Here is a 21,003-nt window from a genome sequence, read left to right as displayed (position 1 = left end):
TTTAAATGCCTGCGTTTTGAAACATGGACTTGTACAGTGAACCCCTGACTAATATGGCTGGTTTCAGATTTTGACTTCCTTTAGGTGTGAAAATCTCAGCAAACTCAGCACTAATACCGTCCCATAGGAAGCTTTGTACAGTACTTGTGACGCTCAACAGAAATCTCTCAAGGGTTTTATCCTTCCAAAGCTTGAATTGCAGCAATACCTTCACCGCTTCATCTGGGAGTTACTTGTGTAACAAAGCATTTTGCTTAGCCTTGTTAATGAGTAGGATGTGAAATTGGGCATATACGGTATTGGGAAATAGATGCAAAACTAGCATGCTAGCTCTGACTTAGTTTGGAGAGAGTATTTAAGAAAATCAGGCCTATCTTGCCAGCCAACTTTGTAACTGCAGTTCGGGCGTGACACTTGAATTCCAGCAAAAAAAATTGTCTATTTGCAAATAGGCGAGAGGCCAAAACTGACTTCTTTCCCCAACATCTGCCAAACTAGATTCCAAACAGGGAATTTCTGATGTTGTGGTTCTTCCTTGTTAGACATCAACCTTACTCATTCAATGAGGGTTTCGTTTTGACATACAGTTCCTGAAATCATGCAGCAGGTGACTTTTTGAACAAAAGAAAATCTGTCTTTTAGGATTTCAAATTTGTCAGAACTGTGATGAGTTCTTAGAAAGCTGGATCTATCTAGCTAAATATTTACCCTGACTGGAAGCAGCTTTGCAGACTCTGAGGCAGAGGGCATTCTCATTCTTACCTGGAAATGCCAGGGACCAAACCTTTCACATGCAAAGCATATGCTCTGCCACCCTTTTAAGAGTTGTGAGGAAGGAATTGTCCCCGTAGGGGTTGACTGGTGTTTTGTCAGGGGGTATCTGGGACCCAGGTGGCGCTGTGGTTAAACCACTGAGCCTAGGGCTTGCTGATCAGAAGGTCGGCGGTTCGAATCCCTGTGACGGGGTGAGCTCCCGTTGCTCGGTCCCAGCTCCTGCCAACCTAGCAGTTCGAAAGCACGTCAAAATGCAAGTAGATAAATAGGAACCGCTACAGCGGGAAGGTAAACAGCGTTTCCATGTGCTGCTCTGGTTTGCCAGAAGCGGCTTTGTCATGCTGGCCACATGACCTGGAAGCTATATGCCGGCTCCCTTGGCCAATAATGCGAGATGAGCGCGCAACCCCAGAGTCGGTCACGACTGGACCTAATGGTCAGGGGTCCCTTTACCTTTATCTGCATGACAACAAAACTGCTAATACCTGGCACCCTGATAACACATGGATCTGAATAGATGGCAAGGTCTGGCACATTGTCTCTCGAACAAAGAAAAAGTCTTGTGGCACTTTAAAGACTTAACACATTTATTACTGCATAAGCATCCCTGGATTGTGGTCCACTTCATCAGATGCATGAAGTGGGTGCAAAACAGTTTTTGGGTGGGGAATGAAATGCAGCAAAGGTTGCACAGTGGTAATTATGCACTTAATGGTGGTATTGGTAATTCACAGAAACAGCTGCTGGTTGCACAGGCATCCTGGCACTGATAAGCCAGTTCACATAAATCATGTCCTAAAAATCAGGTTCAGTCCATAAAATAATGGCAGTACAAATGCTTGAACTTCTTAATGCAATCTCCCTACAAAGTTCCTTTATCACCACCATCGTAAACTTTATTGCACTAGCCAAAGGCCATGGTGTCATCTGATTACTTCATCTTGAGTAGCTCTTCCCATTCAGGTGGTTTGATGTATTGCAGTTCAGTAGTTTCATGTTACAGTCCCCCTCTGTTGAAGTTCCTTGGAGTAGTTCATCCCATTTTGATAGGCTTTGAGTTAAGTGGATTTTCTTATAGTCAAGAGGAATTTCAGAACATGATGGCTGTCAAACTTGGTTATCTTTAGAGAACCATTTCTACATTGGCATGTCTGCTGAGGGACCTTTGAGCATCTGCTGTATGTTGCAGAGGATTCTGGACAATGTTCTGGAGAAGAACATGCTGTTTGTGTTGGGTATTCATGTACCGCCAAACCCACCCAGCACTCTCTATCTGCTCCACCTTGCAGGAGAACTTGAGTACAGTCAAACCTCGGTTTGCGACCACCTCCGTTTGCGACTGCTTCGGTTGCCGACCACCGCGGACCCGGAAGTGTTTACATCCGAGTTCCGCAGCGCTCGGATACGCAGAAGCGATCTGCACAGCGTGCGCAGAAGTGCTCTATCGATGCTTCACGCACGCACAGAAGCGTGCATCGCGGAGCAACTGATTCGGGGAGTGACTGGCTCCGCGGAATGGATTGCGGTCGCAAACCGAGGTATGACTGTAGTGGCTGGCAAGTTGCCTTTAGGCAGCTTGTCTGCCATTAGTCATCTTCTCAATGAGAAGCTTCTTGTTTCTAAGGTTCCAAAAATGCTGTTAGAAAACTGCCTCCTAAAGAAATATACACAGTAGTTGTATAGGTAACCCTTGCTCCACAGTGTTATGGTATATTTGGGCTTTACTCTGAGACAAAGTTGTGAAAGGTAGCTAGACAGTATAAGGCTGAGCAGGAACAGAGACTGGTTTGCTTATCCACAAAATGGGTGTTGTCTCATGTTTGTCAGATATAATTTTATCTGTTGGCTGAATCAGTGTGCACTTTAGTCAGAATTGCATATATGGGGAGAGCTTCCTATTTGCAATAATCTGGAATGATAAATTAGCAAAATTGGTTTTTTTAAAAAAATGTGCAGGGACTTCTGTGGTTAACTGCCAAACTTAAATTTGTTCAGCTTAAGTTATCGCCCATTGCTTCCCATTTTTACCTGTAGTTTGTTTTCTAGACTAGGAATGGTGAGTGAGCCTGTGGACCTTCAGATGTTGCTGGACTACATCTCCCATCATCCCTAGCTAGCAGGACCCAGTGGTCAGGGATGATGGGAATTGTAGTCCATAAACAGGTGGATACCCAAGTTTGGGAAACACTGATCTGGAGGGTCACAGACTTCTCACCCCTGCTTTAGACTACTACCTTCTTATTTCAGTGTTTTTCTGTTATAAGCTGGCAATATTGAAACTTGGTCACTGAGAAAATTTGTGTGTGGGTGCATAAACTGAATGGAAACCTAGAGACAGTTTATTGCAAACCCATAACTCAGGCTTCCGGACTTTGCACCCTCCAAATATCCTGGACTACAGCAACCAGTCTCAAATAGCATGTTCAGTGGTCAGGATTACGGGAGTTATCGCTCCAACAGGGTCTGGAGGGGGAACCGTGTTAGGAAAAGCTGACAAGTGCATGGCACTATCCTGCGCCATAGATTCTAGTCTTCCAACCCAAGATTCACACTCATTTGAGGTACAGAATATTTGAAACTGGTCAAATGTGAAACTTGGCACTAAGCATCACCTAGCTAATTCATTATTATTCAATTAGGCCTAGGAAGTGGTAGCATGCATAGCAGGAAATACATTACTTTCCAGTCTGTCTTTATGTTTGTGGTGGTTCTTTTAACCCTTTTTGTCACTCATACATGGATTTGGGCCATTTCTTCAAACTGTTACAAGAAGTTCAAATTCGTGAAGTGTCTCAATATTGGTTTGGTCGCTGACCGAACTTGCTAATGCTGGTTCCGGTCGCATGTCTGTTGCGGCTTCCTTTCCAGCAATTGAATTCAATAGAGTCTGTCACTGCTGCTTAATCAGCTTGCCACTTCCTGTTTCTGCACTCCCAAGGAAAGTTTCCAGTACTCATGGGCGGGGCAAATTTGCTGCATAAAGAAGCCTTATTAGAGACAGTGCACAAGTTGCACTTCATTCAGCTGCCTGAACCAATCCGTGCAATTTCAGATTGCAATGTGGTTTCCATCCAGCAACTTCTGGGTTCCTGGGTGAGCATGGTGATGAATGTGCCCCTGTGTTTGCTTTTGAGAATGCTTTTCAAGTGAGACTTGGTACAGCAGTGTTTCTCCACCTTGGGTCTCCAGGTGGTTTTGAACGACAGTTCCCATCACCCCTGACCACTGGTCCTGCTCGCTAAAGATGATGGGAGTTGTAGTCCAAAAACAGCTGGAGACCCAAGTTTGGGAAACACCGTTTAGAGGAAGAGTTGTTCCTCAATCAGACTGCTTAAAATAAATATAAAATATTATATTTCTGGGGTTGTCTGGTGTAGAGGAGGACGAGGGCTGATAATTGTGTTTCATGTGAAGCAGAAGACTGTTAGGATGGAGCAGAAATCTGAACTATGGATCTTCTGTGTTGAAATTCTGCATTGGAATCGCTGCATCTGAAATTGCTGCATATTTCTACATGATGGGAGGAGCACCCTTGTTAAATTAGTACACTTTTCATCAACATGGTTTGGTTGAAATTTTAAAAAAGAATATTCAAATTGATGACAGTGGTACCTTGGTTTTCAAACGTAATCCGTTCCGGAACACCATTCGAGTTCTGAAACGTTCGAAAACCGAGGCGCCAAGGGCGGTCTGCAAATTTAATTGAGAAAATTGAGGAACACTCAGCGGAAGCCATTCGACTTCTGAGGTGCTTCGGAAACGGAAGCATTTACTTCCGGGTTTTTGGCGTTCGAAAACCGAAACGTTTGTCAATGGAGACGTTCGAAAACCAAGGTAGCACTGTAATTTAAACAATGTTTTAAATTGTCACGGGGGGTGATGTCGGAAATGTGATTTGAATCCAGTTTTCTGTGTTTGATAATTTGCATTCTTCTGAACATATATCCAAGCCAGCTGATTGCAAAAGCATTCAAAATCTGTTGATTTGCAGGAATGCAAATTGGAATGCTTTTCATTATGCAACCCACATACCTCTTCCATTACATAATTTTAAATCTGCATGAGGCAGTTGTGGAATTTCTGTTTCTCTGTACCAAGGATGTTGGCCAAGATCACTTACTTGGTGACTAAGGCTACCATCCTGGGTGCACGTACGTTGGAGCAAGCTGATTGAACTTTGTAGGACTTTCTTCTGAATCAGCATGCTTTGGATTGCTCTGCATGCGAGGGCCATGGATCCAGGCATTTTAAAACTCTATTTAAGGTTTTTGAATTTTTTAGGCTAAATCTCCCATCAAAACGAAATGCACAACGCCATCAAGCTAAAGATATACATCGTGAATGTGGCAAACACATTTTGCAAAGATGGGTGTATCATGGAGAACTGGGATTTGTTCTGGAATGCTGTTGAAAACTAGAACCTAGGGCAGGGGTCAGCAAACTTTTTCAGCAGGGGGCCGGTCCACTGTCCTTCAGACCTTGTGGGGGGCCGGACTATATATATATATATAAAATGAACGAATTCCTATGCCCCACAAATAACCCAGAGATGCATTTTAAATAAAAGGACACATTCTTCTCATGTAAAAACACCAGGCAGGCCCCACAAATAACCCAGAGATGCATTTTAAATAAAAGGACACATTCTACTCATGTAAAAACATGCTGATTCCCAGACTGTCCACGGGCCGGATTTGGAAGGTGATTGGGCCGCATCCAGCCCCCGGGCCTTAGTTTGGTGACCCCTGACCTAGGGTCACCCAATGAAGCTGAATTTTGGGAGATTACGGACACCTAAGAGGCAGTATCACTTTAAACAGCTCATAGTTAAATGATGGCGTACAGTACCATATAATGTATTGATGTGGGAGAATGCCATTGTGGTCACATCCTGTTTGTGGCTATCCCATAAGCACCTGTGGGAGCAGAATGCTGGACTAAATAGGCCTAGTCAGATCCAGTAGGACTCTCCTTGCATATAAAACCTTGCTTTTGTAGCTGCGTGAGATGTGAAATGGCCCCTCTGATTATTGATCAGTTTTTGTTTTCTTCCATCTTCTTCTTCAGAATATTGGACTCCTTTCCTCACAAGCCCACAATGGCAGTGGATGTAGCCATGCAGGTCTACCTGCGCACGCCCTACTTGCGAAGGGAGAGTTTTGCCTGCAAAATTGCTCCGAAGCAGAAGATGCCTTTGCGGCCTTGCATCCATTTGCACAGCAACACCGAGCTGAACGGACTGGGGGAGGAAGTCAAAGCTCTGCAGAGCAACCGGGTGAAAAAGAGGGTTTCCTTTGCGGACAGCAGGGGCCTGTCTCTCACGGTCGTTAAAGTGTTCTCCCAGTTTGATGAGCCCTTGGAGATCCCGTTTAATATCACGGAACTAATAGACAATATTGTGGGCCTGACGACCGTGGACAGAGACGACTTTGTCTTGGATTTCATACAGCCTTCTGCAGATTATTTGGACTTCCGGAATCGCCTCCAGGCCGACTACGTCTGCCTTGAAAACTGCATGCTGAAAGATAAAGCCATCGTCGGCACCGTGAAAGTCAGGAATCTTGCATTTGAGAAGGCTGTGAAGATCCGGATGACATTTGACACCTGGAAAACCTTCACAGACTACCCGTGCCAGTATGTTAAGGACACATATGCGGGTTCAGATAAGGACACGTTCTCCTTCGAGGTCAGCTTGCCGGAGAGAGTTCAACCCCACGAAAGGATAGAGTTTGCTGTGTGTTATGAGTGTGATGGCAAGGTATACTGGGACAGCAACAAAGGCCTCAACTACAGGATCATACGGTCCGAACTCAAATCTGCCCGGGAGATTTCTCAGCCGCAGGGTGGACCCGGGTTTGGGATTGCTTTTGACCAGTTTGGAAGCCCCCGGTGTTCCTACGGCCTGTTTCCTGAATGGCCCAGCTACACAGGGTATGAGAAACGCGGGCCTTATTACTGAATGAAAGATCTGGGCTCTGTATTTGCAAACATCCTCTGCTCAGCAAACGCCTGGGAGTTTGCTGCCAGGGGGCGATTGAGAAAGGAGGCTCGCATGGTTTAGAGTTGGCAGAAACTGAAACTAAAGGACTTGTGAAACTTCTGACTGCAGATGGTTTTTAAAAACAGATGCTCTTAGCATCATCCTGGATGTAATGAATTTAAACAGCTAGAAAAGGGGAGATCTCTTTGCTGTCTTAAGACTAATGCTGCCAAGTCTCCCAAGTCCAGTTCAGCTTTCACTGCTTCAGTCCAAGCAGTTCTGCTTACATGCCTTGAGCTTCACCACAGTATTGTAAGCCGTCCAGAGAAAGGTTTGCCTAGCTTCACCTGTTGAACTATGGAACCCTGCTGGGGTACACATCTCCAAAAAGCTATTCCATGTTTGACAAGGAACTAGGGAGAGAATATCCAGCCTTGTGAGGGAGCTATGCTAGCATCTTCCCTTATCTACTTTGTCCGATCTGGAAGAGACCAAGGCGTTCAAATAGAAGTGGCTGTAATTTTAGCTTGTATTATGACTCTGCTCCCTTCCATTTTAGGAAATGCCTTCATTTGTGGGAAGATGCCAGGGCGCTTGCTCACTGTTCTGCCTCTTTTTTTGACAAGAACAGTATGTTTTAAGTTCTTCTCAATGGCTGAGGCAGGAGCGTCTTTTGGGAGGTCATTGGTGTTACAATCTCGTAGCCCCTGAGCCAAATGTGTGTGTTAGCGTAGGTTGAGGGGCTGCGATCTTATTAATGTACCTTGAACAACTACTTTGGGTTGGCTGCAAAGAGTAAAAATATCTATTTTTTTATGAACACGTAACTTTTCATATGACCATTTTATTTAAATGTATTTCTTTTGAGCCCGGAATAGTTGTCTGGTTAAATAACTGTTTTGTTTTACTACTTCCCCATCCCCATTAATTTTTATAAAATTGAGTGTTACTGACAAAATCAAATAAAGGTTATCGACTTGTATGAGGAATATTCGTTATGTTCAGTGCAACATCCCAGCCCCATTGCTCACTCACAGGAGGAGGAGGGACTGTACATCGGTGATAACAGCATGTGTTCTCTGCATGCAAAAAAGCCCAGGTTTAAACCCTGGGATTTCTGGGTAGGACATGGAGTAGGAGGCAGTTTTGCGTGTTCCTGTAGGCTAGGAAAGGAGAGTGGATACAGGGCAGGAGGAAGCAAAGGCCTTCTCTATAAGCCAAAAAGAAAAAAAAAGATTTGGGTTGTTAATTTCCACACTAGCTTCACAGTACATAGCTACAGCAGACAGCCATGTTTCATGGTCCATTGGGGACTGTTAGATCCAAGCCCCTACGTTGTGACTTGAACACTAAATAAAGCCATTTAGCTTCCCTCCACCCTTTGTACTGTGTAATCCCAGCTCACAAGAGCTTTTGACTGCTGCAAGGGAATTCAACCCAAACACATGAGACAAACGAATCTGCGGAGTATTGCGGCTCAGTCGTGGAGCAAACTGAGTTATGCCAGCTCTACCCAAGTGCCCAAGTGTGGGGTTACAGTGAGGCGGACTGAAAGTTAATTTTGTTACGTGAGCTATAGCTCCATAATCTGCTGGTGAAATATTGCAAGACTCTTGGGTCACATTTCTCAGTGCCCAGCTACCTAACCCTACTGGTTCCTCTTGCATTCTGTTATATAAAACTGCCCAGATCATCTTGAATTGTAAAGTACATGCATCCATACAATGCTGTGTGCTTTAGGTTGGCACGCAATAGAAGAACTTTGTATTGGAATGTCCATTTGCTGTTCCAGTATGGGAAAGGGTCCTAATTTATGTGCCACTAATAGCCTCTTAAAAATCCTGAAAAGCTGGCACATCCCTCATCTAACTCAGTAGGAGTTGTGTCATTTCCCACTTGTTCAGTCTGCACAGACAGAACCTGAATTCCTACTTGGAACTGTGCTTATAAGCATCTGCATGTTGCAAATGTCAGATTTAAGTACCCAGGTGGTCTCGGATGCTAGTGCTTTTAAAACAAAAAATCTACTCCCCCCACAAAGAGTAGAAAATAATCTGCTAGGGTAACTTGGTCTGAGTCTGGCTTCCTAAGAGTTGGTGCTTATCTAGCCAGCAACCCACCTTCTCCATTACTAACCCAGAATGGAAGGAGCGGCTTCCGTAGCACTGGGATGTTCTGGGGAGAAGCGGGAGTGGTTGAATCTGCTCCAATGTCTTCATTTATTCTCTTCGGTTACGGAAAAAGCGATCCAGCTCACTGCTATGGTTGCGATAGCTTTAACAAAGTGATAGAAGGAAAGGATTTATTTCCCAGCAATGAAAACCGTAACGAAACACGGCTGCTCCTGGCATAAAATAGTGCACTTCCTACAATTCTTCCAAGTGCAGAAATGTGAACAAAGTTAATTGAGCCTGTTGTAACATAAAGGGCTTACTAATGCGTATGGGCGAAAAATAGTTAAAATACAACCTTGGGATTGCAACTAGTAAGATTACAAGAGCCTGCATTAAATGGCTTCATCTTTTACGGAACAGTTTCTACCAGATACTTAAATTCCTCATGGGAAAATAATGCTGTTTTTGCACTTTACTTTTGAGTAGATATCATCCGTGGAAAAACCAGCAAAATCACAAACGGTTGGTTTTTTTTTCCAGAACTGCCCCTAGATGTTCAGCAAGGTGTTTTGAATTAAGTAGGAAAGTATAAGAGTGAGGCTTAATCTTACAGGCCTCTAGTCATAAGCTTACAGATTAAATACCTGCTTGTTTGATCCACTACATGTAAAACCTACATACTGGGGCCATGTGTAGGAACTGGACCAAGGACTGAAGTAAATGGGGAAAGAAGTGCAGGGTATTGGAACTGAGGAGCTCCAGCAAGATCTCTACATAAATCCATCAGACTGTTGAAAAAGTCAGGATCCAATTTCTTCCATAAAGCTGAACTCCCAAGGGCTTAAATTACTTCAGGACAGTACATTCTTGTAAATAATAATGTGTAGCTAGATGGGTGGGGACTTCACTGGCTCTGCTAAAGGTGTCTGTAAGTAACTTGCCAGGCAAGCAGCTGGAGACAAGACTGTGAAATGGAAACTAGGAACGGTTCTTCCAAACAACACCTTTCATTTCAACTCTTCCCCTGCCATTTTGTTTTTAAAGTCATCTTCCTGGCTTCCTAGTTTCAATTGCCATTTTGAATGTAACTGAGGAATTGTCGTCCTCGGTTTTATGCTTCAGTGCCTTGCATGTTTTTAATATTTTGTACACAACTGAAAAAATGCACTTTACAATCACAATGGATTTGTTTTCTGTAGTGTTGTCTGTAATATCACAATGCTTTTGTTTTTATCTTGAATAAAAGAAAATGTTACAAGGAGACTTTGCATTTTGTGACGTGAGAGCTCGGTGGTAAAACATACCTAAGAATTAAATCTGGAGGCTTTAAAAATTGCGTGGGAGGAAGAGAAAAAATGGAGGGCTTGTGCCAGATGCAAATTTAAGGATGAGCATAGTCACACTGTTGTAAAAAGTGGGAACCAGGATTTGCCTCATGCTTCCATTATTAACTGTAAAAAGGTCATGTTGAAGCTACTATACTGCAGGACATAAGGGAAGCTGCTCTGCCTCAGTAATAAAGAACAGTGATAGAGAACAGGCAACCCCCCCCCCACCCAGGAAGAGCGATTGACTATTAAACCACTCTGAGAACTGCAGGTTTGTGAAAGGAATGGGTGTATCCTAATAACACACGGGTTATTAGACACGGGTGGCGCTGTGGGTTAAACCACTGAGCCTAGGGCTTGCTGATCAGAAGGTCAGTGGTTCAAATCCCTGTGACGGGGTGAGCTCCCGTTGCTTGGTCCCAGCTCCTGCCAACCTAGCAGTTCGAAAGCACGTCAAAATGCAAGTAGATAAATAGGAACCGCTAGAGCGGGAAGGTAAACGGCGTTTCCATGTGCTGCTCTGGTTTGCCAGAAGCGGCTTTGTCATGCTGGCCACATGATCTGGAAACTATACGCCGGCTCCCTCGGCCAATAATGCGAGATGAGCGCGCAGCCCCAGAGTCGGTCACGACTGGACCTAATGGTCAGGGGTCCCTTTACCTTTATACCTAAAGAAGGAATAGGTAACTCCTGGCCTCTTGGCTAAATCTGGCCCTCTGCAATGGGCCTTGCTTCTAAGTAAGTACATAGGATCACAGCCATGGTTGATCTTGCATTGGATTTTATTTGAAATGTCACGGCCATGTCTAAGAACACTTGCTTCATGGCTGCGCAACCCTAGTGCTAAAGTGGTGCCCTCTTTATTGCAGAGGTTAAGAATTATTACAGAATCGGGTTGCACTAGAAAACGCACACCAGGACTATGATTTGACATTGATAAAAAGCAATGTATCAAAGAAATGGGAGGATGGGACTTCTCAGCCTCTCCTGATGTATCCATTTTTGGAGGCCACAATTTTAAGAAACACTTGCTCTCTTTCACCTTCAAAAAGTAAAGCTGCAATCCCAATTACTCGGGTGCATACTTCATTGAACACAGCAGGACTGACTTCTGAGACAACATGCATAACATTGCACTGTGTAGCTCCAATGCTACGCCTGTTTACTCAGAAGTAAGTCCCACTGTGTTTGAATCAGGCATGTCCAAAGACTGTTTCGGGGGTCTAAACCGGCCCCTGTGGCAGTCTATCACTTGGGGTAAAATCGTAAAAAAGCTCAAAAAAGCTTCAATCCTAAAAAAAGCTCAACAACTTTGGTCAGCCCTCACGCATGTTCACTTCATCAAATCTGGCCCTCTTTGAAAAAAGTTTGGGCACCCCTGGTTTAATTACTCCTACCTCTTACCCTCTAGTAGGCATAGATGAATATCCGTTTCTCACTTTCCCAGTATTAATTTAAGCTGGCGCCATTTCTGTATCTGTTTGCAAAAACATACCCATGTGAAAATTAGTACAGTACACACTTTCGTCCATGTTTCTCCTAATGCTTTGAAAGCAATTTCCGCAATGCAATGCATTTTTAATTTGTTACTCACACTAACACACTTCTGTGTGCATTTTCCCTAATAAGCATTTTTTAAGCATCTTTTGTTCGGCAAAAATAGCTGTGCTTTGGTTTGCATATTGGTTCCGGAAGTACAGGCTAAGTGGCTTTACATTAAAATGCAAACTAAAAATTCCTTTCCCATCCATATCTATGCATTAGAATGGCAGCCTCAGTCTATTGGAAGGCCTCATAAAGGACTGCTGCCGCTGCTCTGCTGCTGGTGCTGCCCAGGGGAACTTGAAACAGCACAGAGTTCTTTTTAAAAGGCTTTTTAAAGAATTTTTTATGTTTTTATCTTCTTTGGGGTGGTAGGTGGGAGGGATTTTTAGTTGGGTGTGGGAATCTGTTAAATTTTAGTGTATTTGTAATTTTTATTGTTTTTGGTTTTATTGTTTTATTGTGTTTGGGGTGGTAGGTGGGAGGGATGTTTAGTTGGGTGTGGGAATCTGTTAAATTTTAGTGTATTTGTAATTTTTATTGTTTTTGGTTTTATTGTTTTATTGTCTTTTTTGTGTTCTTTTTTTGTTGCGTTCTTTGCTGTTTTTTACAGAGGTTTTATTTTGTTTTTAAGGGGAGGGGTCAGGGCTGCCCGGGAGGGGGTCCCAGCAAGCAAAATGGCTGGGGCAGATTCCACAGGGGGGGGGTGCACTGGAACAACCGATCTCAGTGGTCACGGGTAGGAGGAGGAGTTACGCTAAGACCAGACCATGTCATTACCGAGGAGGCAGACTTAGTCGTTGTCTGAGGACTATCCCTGCCTCCAGGTCTGGTCCTGACCGGACGGATATTGGAATAGGCAAGGGATACCCACATGACCTGAAGGTGCTGCTGTGCAATGCCAGGTCGATGATGAATAAGACCACCGCCATTCACGACCTGATTGTGGATGGAGGATTTGACCTGGCATGTGTGACAGAGACCTGGTTGGAGGAAGCCGATGGGCCCGTTCTTGGCGCTGCTTGCCCACCAGGTTTCTCTTATGCACAGCAACCCAGGCCATCTGGGCGGGGAGGGGGGGTTGCAGTGATTTTTAGGAAGTCATTAGTTTGCACCAGGCGTCCTATTGGGAAGACCCAGTTCTCTGAGTGCATGTTCTGGAAGTTGGGCAATAGAGGCAGTACAGGATTCCTTTTGGTGTACCGACCTCCCCGCTGCACCAAGGATTCCCTGCCCGAGCTGCTTCAGGTCGTGTCGGATGTGCTCCTGGAGACACCTAGCTTGGTTGTCTTAGGGGATTTTAACATCCATGCCGACACGACCTTACAAGGAGCCGCTCGGGACTTCGTGGAAAGCATGGCCACCATGGGGCTGTCCCTGAATAAGTCTGGCCCAACTCATAGCCGCGGACATGCCTTGGACTTGGTGTTTACCTCTATGGATGTTGGTGATCTGACATTAAGTAAAAGCGAAACAAAAGAAGTGCCATGGTCAGATCACTTTCTGGTGCAACTGGACTTCTCCGCAACCCTTCCCCTCTGCAGGGAGGTGGGACCGATTCGGATGGTCCGCCCCCGCTACTTAATGGATCCAATTGGCTTCCAAAGAGTGGTAGGGGATGTTTTATCCCATGTCGATGGCCTTTCAGCTGATTCCCTGGTGGCCCGCTGGAATGCGGAGTTAACCAGCGCTATTGACTGTCTGGCTCCGAAGCGCCCTCTCAGATTGCATGGAGCCCGGACAGCCCCGTGGTTTTCCCCGGCGCTGAGGGCAATGAAACAGTCGTTGAGACGGCTAGAGCGCCGGTGGCGGAAAACTCATTTTGAATCAGACCGGACACGGGCTAGAGCTCAACTTCGAGCCTACCAAGTGGCAATGGTGACGGCGAAGAGGACCTTCTTCACCGTCTCCATCGCATCTGCAGAAAACAGCAGCAGGAGACTCTTCCAGGTGGTTCGCAATTTAGCGGAACCACCTGCTCCATCCGGGCCCAGTACGGGCCACATGATCTCCTGCAATGATTTTGCAAAGTTTTTTGCAGATAAAGTCGCTCAGATTCGGGAAGAGGTAGACTCCACCGTGGGAGCAGGGCCGGGGCGGGGGAGTGCTAGAGTCCTGTCTAGTCAAGTTTTGTGGGAACAATTTCAATCTGTTACCTCCGAGGATGTGGACAGGCTGCTTAGACGAATGAAACCAACCACCTGTCTCCTTGATCCTTGCCCATCCTGGCTTATAAAAGCTAGCCAGGAAGGGCTGGGCGATGGGCTTCGCGGGTTGGTAAATGCTTCTCTCTATGAGGGAGCCTTCCCAGACCCGCTGAAAGAGGCGGTTATTAAACCGCTTCTTAAAAAACCATCTTTAGATCCGGCCAATATGGCCAACTATCGCCCAGTCTCAAATCTTCCATTCTTGGGCAAGGTGATTGAGCAAGTGGTTGCGGAACAACTCCAGGCACGCCTGGAAGAAGCGGACCATTTGGATCCCTTCCAGTCAGGATTCAGGCCTCATCATGGGACTGAAACTGCCTTGGTCGCACTGGTCGATGATCTCCGGCGGGCTAGGGACAAAGGTAAGAGCTGTTTCCTTGTTCTGCTGGATCTCTCAGCGGCTTTTGACACCATCGACCATAACATCCTTCTGGACCGTCTAGAGGGCTTGGGAGCTGGGGGCACTGTCATGCAGTGGTTCCGCTCCTTCCTCCTGGGCCGTGTTCAGAAAGTGGTGGTGGGGGATGAGTGTTCAGACCCCTGGGCTCTCACTTGTGGGGTGCCTCAGGGTTCTGTCCTCTCCCCCATGCTTTTTAACATCTATATGCAGCCGCTGGGAGAGATCATCAGGGGGTTTGGGCTGGGTGTCCATCAGTATGCTGATGATACCCAGCTCTACCTCTCTTTTAAATCAGAACCAGTGAAGGCGGTGAAGGTCCTGTGTGAGTGCTTGGAGGCGGTTGGAGGATGGATGGCGGCTAACAGATTGAGATTGAATCCTGACAAGACAGAAGTACTGTTTGTGGGGGACAGGAGGCGGGCGGGTGTGGAGGACTCTCTGGTCCTGAATGGGGTAACTGTGCCCCTGAAAGACCAGGTGTGCAGCCTGGGAGTCAATTTAGACTCACAGCTGTCCATGGAGGCACAGGTCAACTCCGTGTCCAGGGCAGCTGTTTATCAGCTCCATCTGGTACGCAGGCTGAGTCCCTACCTGCCCACTGACTGTCTCTCCAGAGTGGTGCATGCTCTAGTTATCTCTCGCTTGGACTACTGCAATGCGCTCTACGTGGGGCTACCTTTGAAGGTGACCCGGAAACTACAACTAATCCAGAATGCGGCAGCTAGACTGGTGACTGGGAGCGGCCGCCGAGATCACATAACACCGGTCCTAAAAGACCTACATTGGCTCCCAGTACGTTTCCGAGCACAATTCAAAGTGTTGGTGTTGACCTTTAAAGCCCTAAACGGCCTCGGTCCGGTATACCTGAAGGAGCGTCTCCACCCCCATCGTTCTGCCCGGACACTGAGGTCCAGCTCCGAGGGCCTTCTGGCGGTTCCCTCATTACGAGAAGCCAAGTTACAGGGAACCAGGCAGAGGGCCTTCTCGGTAGTGGCACCCACCCTGTGGAATGCCCTCCCACTAGAGGTCAAAGAGAACAATTACCAGACCTTTAGAAGGCATCTCAAGGCAGCCCTGTTTAGGGAAGCTTTTAATGTCTGATGGATTTCTGTATTTTAGAATTTCTGTTTTTTTGGAAGCCGCCCAGAGTGGCTGGGGGAACCCGGCCAGATGGGCGGGGTATAAATAATAAATTATTATTATTATTATTGAAAGCAACAGGGATTACAGGCAGCCAGTTCTGAGGGCATTAAATGGAGCTTACATGAGCAACTTTAACCAGACTGGGGCACAGGATTTAAGAGTAACTGGTGTGTCAGTAGGAATATTTTGTTCAAGGAAATCAGAATCCTCTTTCAAAGGCTGCTGCAGTGCAGCAGAAGCAGTGTGTCTGTGACTGATCATTTATATGAAAGAGAAACTACCACTAAATTTAAAAGCAGCTAGATAGAACAAGTTACAGTACTTGCGGACATTATAGAATACAGTACACATGATGAGTGAGAGACTGACCAGAAAAACTTGACAGTCTTTGCTCAACCCAAATTCAGCAATTTACCGGATAATTCAATTCTTGGTCTCTGAAGTCTGTCAAGACCTATCTGCAAATAAGCCCTACAGAAATCAGTGGGGATTCCTTCTGAGTAGATATTTATATAGCAAGGGACATTTAATGCTACAAAAGTGATTTGGTGGAACGGTTTTTGATACTGGTAGAAATGTGCAGTGGAAGTGAACTGGTTCTAATATAAAATTATATTTGCCTAAACATTTCTAAACACTGGCGCTTAGTAGGTTCATTTCCTACTAAAAAGATGTGTTTCTGTGTCAGTCTAAGAAACAGGTTTGGGGGAGGGGATGCAGAGGTCCAGCCTGTTAAGAACAATGTGCACCTATTTAGACGTGCATTCTAGTGCGCAATGAGCAAGGCGTTCTCCTTTTTCACATGCTTTAGTGATAATATGAATGAAATAAACCATATTTTGTAAGCAAGTATGTAACATTCAGCCTTCAACTGATAAAGGGTAATGCTATGAAACAAAACTAAGTTTTCCATGTATGGAAGATTAAAAGGGAGTTGTTCAAAGCGATTGTCTGCAAACAATTGAACTGAAAAGGACCTTTTTTTAATAAATGTGTTCAGGCATAACTGCTTGATCCTGCTCCAGGATAAAGGATTAGAATTTCAGAGCTAGAACGAGTAAGTCTTCACTGCCCCACCCCTTCTCAACATGTCTAGTTGTACTGCTTGCACATCCTATCAATTTACATGGCACTTTACAGAATATTATAAGCAAGAAAAAAGCCACAAAGTATTGGACCAGGGTATTTACAATCTAAATGTTCCCATTGAGGAGGGCGAAAAAGGAAAGGAGAAGAAAGGAGCACATAACAAAGGATGAATGGTAAGCAAACACAACCATCCATAATTGGCCTCCATTTTTGCCACTCATTCCTATTCTAGACCGCCCACAGTTTTACTTTACTGACAAGTATAAATAATTCCCACAATGGGCAAAGGCTGATATAATAAAACTGAAAGACATTTTCCCAGGAGGACAACCGATTGCTATGTATAATCTGGTAAAACAATTAATATCCGAACTAATTGAATTCAATGGCTTCAATTACACTCGTCTGCTACGATGCTAGTTTGTAATGGTGAAGGAATGAGATCCTTGACTGCATCTGAGACACTCTGTACACATCCAAATATGGAATCTAAGGGGGTAGCCTCAACCCTAGATAAAATACTAATAGATGATCTTATGCAGGCATCCCCAAACTTCGGCCCTCCAGATGTTTTGGACTACAATTCCCATCATCCCTGACCACTGGTCCTGTCAGCTAGGGATCATGGGAGTTGTAGGCCAAAACATATGGAGGGCCGCAGTTTGGGGATGCCTGATCTTATGCATGGGTAGGCAAACTAAGGCCCGGGGGCCGGATCCGGCCCAATCGCCTTCTAAATCCAGCCCGCGGATGGTCCGGGAATCAGCGTGTTTTTACATGAGTAGAATGTGTCCTTTTATTTAAAATGCATCTCTGGGTTATTTTGGGGGCATAGGAATTCGTTCATTTTATTTTTTTTCAAAATATAGTCTGTCCCCCCACGAGGTCTGAGGGACAGTGGACCTGCCCCCTGCTGAAAAAGTTTGCTGACCCCTGATCTTATGGGTAACTCCCTTGATCTCTTTGGTATGGGAAGAGGAATCTAGGTCACCAGGCTGAAGAGTCTGACTGGGACAAAATCTGTTCTAAACCCCCCGCTTAAGGACAATTTGGGCTAGGCTGCCAGAAACCTCACTGAAAGTCATTTGTATCTGGCATTGGACTTCTCTTCATCTTTCTAGGGTTAACCATACACTCTCACTGGAGGGACTGTTCTTTAATAGGTATGTTCCTGCACATGTGGTGGGAATGTCTGTTGCTAATAGTATTTTTGGTTTAATATATTCACCATAGTTACAGCTATTCCAGAACAGACACTAATTCCTCATCCTACTCTTGCTCTCCTGACTTTGGATAATTATTATTATTATTATTAATATTAATAATTATTATTAATAAAGCTAGCATCTTTATTCAGGTGAATTGTTACCTCACAGGTGGGCTAGCCCTGACTAGGATCTTATTACCATATGTGGTGGAACTGCAAGAAAGTTCAAGGTTTTTAGAGCTTAAAAATACATAAAGTAACTCTTATTACAGGTCAAATGGTTCTCTGTGCTCAAAGGCTAGTATTAATAAACCTTTTTTGAAACACTTTTTATTTAAGGTTTTTATGATAGCCACCAGACAAGTTGCAGATCAAAACTGGAAGGCAGCTGCTAATTTGACACTGGAGGAATGGTGTGAGAAGATCTGGAACATAGTGCTCATGGAAGAACGATCTAAGCAGCTTAAGGCTCTAAAAATACACCAAATATGATTTTGAGGAAACATGGTGGGGGCAAAGACACCACCACTGACCCCCTAGCAATTTCTTGAGTAATCTGCTGAAATAATGAGCTAGGTATTACCTAATACCTACTATTGTTCTCAGTATTGACGCATGATTTGTTAAACAACTTAACTCTGTGTGAATGATATCTATACATGGGATGAATGGAGGAAGGGCGGAGGGGGGAATAGGGGGTTCTTTTGAAATAGACAGTTTATCTGTATTTACAACTGAAAATGCATAAAGACTATAAAAAGGGTGCTGAGAGTTGTTAGGAGACCCACACATGCACACCAGCTATAATCCCCAGAGCTTCCTGGGAAGAGGATTGATTGTTAAACCAGCGTTTCTCAACCACTGTTCCGCGGCACACTAGTGTGCCACAAGACGCTGGCTGGTGTGCCGCGACGTGCGGCGACGAGAAGGGCGATTTTGCAGCTGCAAACTCCACCTCCCTGGGTGTCCTATTTCTTCGCCCCTTCTAGTTTCCACAGACCAATCAGCTTTCATTATTTCCATTTTCCCCATGCCTCGCGTGACAGGATCATCCCAGAATCCTTTAGCCAAGATGGCAGCCCCCAGCTAATAGTGCTGCACGTGTGTCTCTTTTTTGGAAAATCGAGCGGACTTCAAGTAGCTACTTTTAAAATATTCAATCTCCATCATTCAAAAGGTAGTTTGTTGCTAATTCACGGAGGCATGAAGACCAAATCGTCCTCTCACAAGTCCGAGAACATGCACAGGGTAAGATACGGGACGGCGGGGTCGGGTGGGGTGGATCAGAAACCCGGATCTTTTAAGAACTCGGCAGCGCTGACCCGCCGGAAAGCAATATTTGGCAAGTGTTTCTTACAGTCATAATTATAATATAGGGCGACACAGAGTTATTTTTTTAAAACTTTTTTAATGGTGGTGTGCCTCGTGATTTTTTTCACGGAACAAGTGTGCCGTGGTCCAAAAAAGGTTGAGAAACACTGTGTTAAACCACTCTCAGAAGAGCGGTCTGCTGACAACACACAGAACCCTTAACCAGCTACATTTCCCAGGATCCTTTGGGGGAGCGACTGTTTAAAGTAATATGATACTGGTAAAATGCATAGTTGGGATGCGGCCTAAGGTGGCCAATGGTGCCTTGCACCCACTGGGATGAGTAGAGAAGAAGGCAGGGAGGCCAACAGTAAGTGCAGTCAGAGCCCTGGTTTTAAGCCAGGGAGGTTTTAAGCAAGAGGTCAGGCAGTGTTTAGTGGGAAGTGACCTATATGCCCTAATGAACCAGCCTCCACGGTGTCGTCATTTCTTCAAGAGACATGTCATCCTTCTCCAGCATTCACCCACCCACTTTCTCTTCTTCCCCCAGTGAAGTTCCTTTTTCTAAGTATAACATCCTTTAAAGTAGGTGAGTAATCAACCACCAATACTTAGTAAGTTGCTTTGCCCAAATGTGAAATGGGAGCATGGCGTAACAACATACAGTACTGGATTCTAGCTCATCGGTCAACATAGCATGGAACAGTTTTTCTTTCGAAATTTTAGTGTGCAAAAATTCTAGTTAGCAGTTCATTTCCCTGGAATGTGAAATTTCATGAGGCTTCCTGCACATAGTACTTGTTCGACTTCCTGGTCGGTGTGTCCTCTAAACTATTCTATGAGAGGCTCTGAAGGACAGCCAATCATTAGGAGACAAAAGGAGTGTCTATTAAATGGGAACATACAGTTCAGTGAGGACTCCATAACAGAGCGCTCTGAGTACACACCCAAAACTGGACATCCATGGATTCTTTGCGGAACAAAGCAGCATAAATCTGTCAAGATAGATAGTTTGGAATGTTAAGAATTATAACCAGTCATTTTTATGCCCAATACAGGCTTCCTTTTCCACAGAAAGAAACCCTCTCCACCAAACATGGATCACACAACTTTTAAAAATGGTATCAGAATTTACATGCTACATGTAAAGATATGTTTTTTAAAAAATAGATGAAGCGCATAGCTGCCAAGTCTCCCACTGAAAAATGCGGGATCAGCAGCGGTGTGGCACCAGAAGTCGCTTCTACGCATGTCTGGACATGCGTAGAAGCAACTTCTGGTGCCGATGCTGCCCGATTTCCGGTGCCCATACATGGGTAGCACAGCACCGGAAGTTGTTTCTACGCATGTCCAGACATGCGTAGAAGCAACTTCTGGTGCCGCTCTACCCGATTTTTTGTGCCCAGTCATGGGTGGAGCGGTACCGGAAGTTGCTTCTACGCATGTCCGGACATGCGTAGAAGCAACTTCTGGTGCCGCTCTACCCGATTTTTTGTGCCCAGTCATGGGTGGAGCGGTACCGGAAGTTGCTTCTACGCATGTCCGGACATGCGTAGAAGCAACTTCTGGTGCCGCTCTACCCGATTTTTTGTGCCCAGTCATGGGTGGAGCGGTACCGGAAGTTGCTTCTACGCATGTCCGGACATGCGTAGAAGCGACTTCCGGTGCTGCTCCACCCATGACTGGGCACAAAAAATCGGGCGGCGCCAGCACCCAAAATGGAGCCTCCCTGGCTGGTAGGAAATCCGGGGGATTTATGGGATTTTTTTCCAATCCGGGCTGCCAGCGGGAAACGGTTTAAAATACGGGGGTTTCCCACGAAAAACGGGAGACTTGGCAGCTATGATGAAGCGGGAAGGGTGAAACATGACTTCAGAGGAAGGGTGTCCTCCCTGGCCAATTCACACA

At 45.2% G+C, this 21,003-nt stretch overlaps 1 protein-coding gene across 9 annotated transcripts in view; it reads left to right on the top strand.

Annotated features, from left to right (window-relative positions):
- PPP1R3B (protein phosphatase 1 regulatory subunit 3B) overlaps positions 1-21,003 on the top strand; it is a 73,993-nt gene that overhangs the window by 7,680 nt on the left and 45,310 nt on the right. For 5 of the 9 annotated variants that reach the window (XM_035140901.3, XM_035140902.3, XM_035140903.3 and 2 more), the window contains one exon: positions 5,842-10,129. The exons of 3 other annotated variants lie outside the window; for them this stretch is intronic. In XM_035140901.3, coding sequence (XP_034996792.1) covers positions 5,842-6,733 — 892 coding nt within the window. In that variant the 3' untranslated portion in view covers positions 6,734-10,129. Of the gene's footprint in view, positions 1-1,102; positions 4,609-5,841; positions 10,130-21,003 lie in introns of those variants that run through there. One more of the 9 variants, XM_035140906.3, reaches the window with a different exon arrangement.

This window comes from Zootoca vivipara, chromosome 15, assembly GCF_965207765.1.
Source record: "Zootoca vivipara chromosome 15, rZooViv2.hap1.1, whole genome shotgun sequence".
Taxonomy (NCBI): domain Eukaryota; kingdom Metazoa; phylum Chordata; class Lepidosauria; order Squamata; family Lacertidae; genus Zootoca; species Zootoca vivipara.
This window is presented reverse-complemented; position numbering and strand designations above follow the sequence as displayed.